General features: G+C 48.4%; 1 protein-coding gene across 1 annotated transcript; it reads left to right on the top strand.

Moving 5' to 3' along the window:
* The first annotated feature begins 2,327 nt into the window (after positions 1-2,327).
* Positions 2,328-3,342, top strand: PPP1R3B (protein phosphatase 1, regulatory subunit 3B). The gene has a single exon (XM_009995880.1). The coding sequence runs from the start codon at positions 2,361-2,363 to the stop codon at positions 3,219-3,221; it is 861 nt and encodes a 286-aa protein (XP_009994182.1). The 5' UTR covers positions 2,328-2,360; the 3' UTR covers positions 3,222-3,342.
* The last annotated feature ends 918 nt before the right edge of the window (positions 3,343-4,260 follow it).

Raw genomic sequence — 4,260 nt, 5'->3', positions numbered from 1 at the left:
GAGGTGTGAAGCGTTCCTTGGCTCTGGTCTGCTGTTCTGGAAATGAAGGAGGGAATAGTCAGCGGTGACATCCTCCTCTGGAGAGGGTGAAGCTGTGGAAGGATGTCCAGAGGCAGAATCTGACTCCTTCCTTTTTGAGAGGGGCAGGATTCGGCCCCTGTACCTGTACAGGGCCCTGCTAGGGGCTGCCTGCCTTCCTGGAGCTCCCTTTCCTGCGTGAGCTCTCTAAACTACTTCCCTGCTCCCATCTTCTAAGCTTCTGAAGTTCAGGGCAGCCAACATGAGACCTGAAAGGGGAAGTCTTCCTCTGGGTCTGGGAGTTGGGCATCAGTGGGCTGTGAAGAGAGAGAAAAAAAAGATGTATGGGGCATCAAATGAGCTGAAAGCCTTTAGAAGCAAACATCTCAGCCTAGTAGTAGGTATGAAAAGCTCTCACTATAGTTCTTGAAAAAAAACACAACCTGTTCCACGTAATGCAAATCAGGCTGGGTATTTAGTGCTTTTTCATCCTAAAAATAGTGAATAACTAAGGCTTACCAAGAAACCTGAGTTCTTTATTAGCATGGGAATTCAGTTGAATAAATTTCCCTAGTAAAAGGTGCAATGTCGATGCAACTGGACCAAGTAAGAGGGAAGCATTGGAAGCTGCATTAATTTAAAGGAGGAAATGACCTATATAAAGTGTGTGTGAATAAAAACTTGGCAAAACCAGGGAGAGATGAGCAGAATGTTGTTAGCAGACAGGTGGGTCTGCTGTCTGACTTGTACAGCTGCCCTTGAGCTGGAAGGAGGCTGAAGGAGGCAATGCAGAAGGCATTAGCTGGTGGGTGTATTGGGAAGGAAGCCCTGCCACATGTGCTCTGAATGAACAGATGCCCTTGCTGAAGGGATGCTGTGAAGGCTTGCTCAGGGCTGCTCTGCTGGTGTTGCAGGGTGGGCAGTTAAAGCACTGGATTGGAGTGTGTAGCTCTTGCTTTTTCTTGGCGCAGGAGCAGCAATGAAGAGCTGCTGTGTGTGGCTTTGGTGGCCAGAGCTCTGCGGTGTCCCGTGGCTGCTGCTGGCTCACCCTGCTCTGTGTGGCGGGAGCAGCTTTGGAGCCTGGTCTGCAGCCAAACAGGAGATTTTTATTAAGGGAATACTGTGTTTCAGGTCAGCTGCAACATGGTTGACTTGAAGGGGGTGTGTGAATTAAATCTGTCCAACTGTTTATCCGGAGCCAGGCCAAAGAGATTCTGCCAAAAGCATCTGGCCTAACTAACCTCAGTGTAAGTGGGTGTGATGGGTGTGAGGTTCTGGGAGCTGCCTGGCTGCAGAGGCAAATCTAGGGCTACATCTGGCAAGGTGCTGGGTGGGAGCTGCTCTGGAGTGGGTGCAGAGTCCCTGGAGGAAACTAGCTGGCCATTCGAGGAGGAGAGGCTGTGGTGGAGGGGCACATGGCCTGTGCCTTCTGGAGGAAGGGCTTTTTTCCTCCAGGCTTGGTCAACCTTGAGTAGGTGAGTTGTGTTTGGCAGAGCCAAGTGGCTGTATAGGAGCTTCGCAGGGGCTCAGCACAAGCGCTTTAGAGGCTTGAGGTGCTAACTGTGCACTGGAGTAAAACCTGCTGGGCCATCTGAGCTGCCATCTGTTTTGAAGTGCAGTAGAGGGGGAAAAAAGCAGCTCCTCTGTAGGTGGAGATCAGTGTTGGCTAAGTCTCTGCCCTGCTGCTGTATCAGACTGTTGCTATCCTTACAACACCATTTGCAGGCATTTCAGACAGAACAATTCTGGGAAACAGTGAAACGCAAAGTATGTAGCTCGACCAAATGATTACTTTTTGGCCTCTAAAAATACTAGACATCTGGGGTTTTATGAAAGGTGATGTTAGTTGCCTGCAGCAGCTTGTGACAAACTGAGTTCCTGCTCCTACAAAAACATCTGATGCCCTGGGGAGAGGTACTTGATGTAGTATTCAAATTTGATAATCTCTGGGTTTTGTGGACATCAGCAGGACTGAGCTACAGGCTTTGCTTTGGGTCAGAAATGCTCTGGAGCCTGCTATTGTTAGCCTAGTAGCACAGTGCCTGCACGTGTCTTCAAATGGTGACCCTGTCTCTGTAACAGTTTGAAAAATCTCATTCAGGGCACAACAGGCTTTGGTCCTGCCACTTCTGCTGTGGCACATCTCTCACTGTGTCTGGGAGTCACACCATCCAAGTACTTCAGTTTTGTAGGGTTGAGTGAAGCAAGTTTCTTTGGGATGGCTAGGGGGGAAGTGGTGTAGCAATTCTCTAGCAAAAGCTGTATTAAAATGCTTTTCTAACATCAACCAACCCTTCTTCTCATCTTCCAGAGTATTAGACTACTTTCCTCACAAACAAGCAATGGCTGTGGATGTAGCAATGCAGCTATACCTATGCTCTTCACCTTTACAAAGAGAGAAGTGTGCCTGCAAAATTGCTCCAAAGCCAAGCAAGCCCTTGCGGCCCTGCATCCAGCTGAGTAGCAAGACTGTGCTGAATGGACCAGGAGAGGCAGCAAACTCCTTCACACACAACAAAGTGAAGAAGAGGGTGTCATTTGCAGATAGCAGAGGCTTTGCTCTGACGATGGTGAAGGTGTTCTCGGAGTTTGATGACCCATTAGATATTCCTTTCAACATCACTGAGCTGATAGACAACATTGTGGGTCTGACAACAGTGGAGAGGGACAGCTTTGTCCTGGATTTTGTTCAGCCCTCTGTGGACTATCTGGACTTCAGAAACCGCCTCCAGGTAGATTGTGTCTGCCTTGAAAACTGTACGCTGAAGGAGCGATCTGTTGTGGGGACAGTGAAGGTGAAGAACCTCGCTTTTGAAAAGGCTGTGAAGATCAGGATGACGTTTGACACCTGGAAAAACTTTGTAGATTACCCATGCCAGTATGTCAAGGATACGTATGGAGGGTCAGATCGGGACACGTTTTCCTTTGACATCAGCTTGCCTGAGGGAATTCAATCCCATGAAAGAGTAGAGTTTGCCATCTCCTTTGAGTGCAATGGGAAGGTGTACTGGGACAGCAACAGGGGCACTAATTACAGGATCATACGATCAGAACTGAAGTCTGCCCAGGAAGCCATCTGCCCCCCACAAGGCCCTGACTTCGGTGGTGCCTTTGACCAGTTTGGGAGTCCTCGGTGCTCCTATGGCCTCTTTGCTGAGTGGCCCAGTTATTCAGGCTATGAGAAGCTGGGGCCTTACTATTGACCCAAGGACAAAGTCCTAATTGACTAACTGTTGCTGGCACGTCTGCTGGCCTGGGAGCCTGTCTGAACGTGAGGTGTTTAGAAAGGTAGAAGAAGTGTGGCTCTGGGAAGCTCTGCATAAGCCTCCCAGCTTGCAGATGTGCAGTGCTCTGCTGGCAGTGAGCTTACAATCAGGGAAGCGTTTCTGGCATAAAGGGCTGCCTTCCCTGCCAAAACTTGGATAACTGGCTCTCTGGATGCTGAAAGGACCGGGAGCTGTTGCTTCTGTGTCTCCAGTGCTGCTACTCCTTCTGTAAAGCTGCTAGTCTCCAGAGAAACACTACAGTGCTTACATTGTTCATCCAAGCTATGTAGTGGTGGCTGGTTTGTATTGCTTGCCTAGTGCTAAAAGGCTTTTTCAAAATATGTTCTAGTATTATAATTTAGTGGTCTGTACTTGAGCTGCAGGGTTCTCCTTGCAAAGCTGGCCTGTGCCTGTTGGATAATAGAGTGGCTGGCTTGTGGGGAATGGAGTCCATTCCTTGCATGTGTCTTTGTAGTGTAAGTCTTGCCTAATGGAGGCAGAAAGGATGTTTAGAAATGAAAATGCAACTGCAAAGACAGGAAATGTGACCCTACAGCCTGCCGTGTTAGGAGACGTGCTTGTGGGAGAGGATCTGATATGCTTAGTCACCAGTTGTTTTATCAGCTGATCTTGAAAAACTTGTATTATACCCTTGTTACCAAAAATAGAGATTAGCTGTAGCTATGTGGTGCTTGTAGGACAGCTGTGGGTTGACAGCCTTGACTGCCTTCTTCAAAACCTTCATGTTTCTTTAATCATATGTGATCAATTATGTTTTTTCACCTTGATGGACATCTGAAGTCAGCTGTGGGCCATGTAAACCCTGAAAATGCAGTTCTTCCTCCTGTGGACTGTAAAATAGGGTTTTGTCCAGCTGGGGCCCAGAGTCCTGTGCAGGAGGCTGTGCTCAGGTGTTACAGGAGCTAAATGCAAATGGACCACTTGACTACTCTGTTCTGTGTCCTGTTATAAGAAG

This window comes from Chaetura pelagica, unplaced genomic scaffold (assembly GCF_000747805.2).
Source record: "Chaetura pelagica isolate M959 unplaced genomic scaffold, ChaPel_1.0 scaffold142, whole genome shotgun sequence".
NCBI classification, from domain to species: Eukaryota; Metazoa; Chordata; class Aves; order Apodiformes; family Apodidae; genus Chaetura; species Chaetura pelagica.
Note: the sequence above shows the minus strand (reverse complement) of the source record. Positions and strands in the feature narration are given on the sequence as shown.

Coding starts and splice junctions, on each gene's coding strand:
- PPP1R3B (XM_009995880.1), top strand. CDS start 2,361: ATGGCTGTGGATGTAGCAATGCAGCTATACCTATGCTCTTCACCTTTA.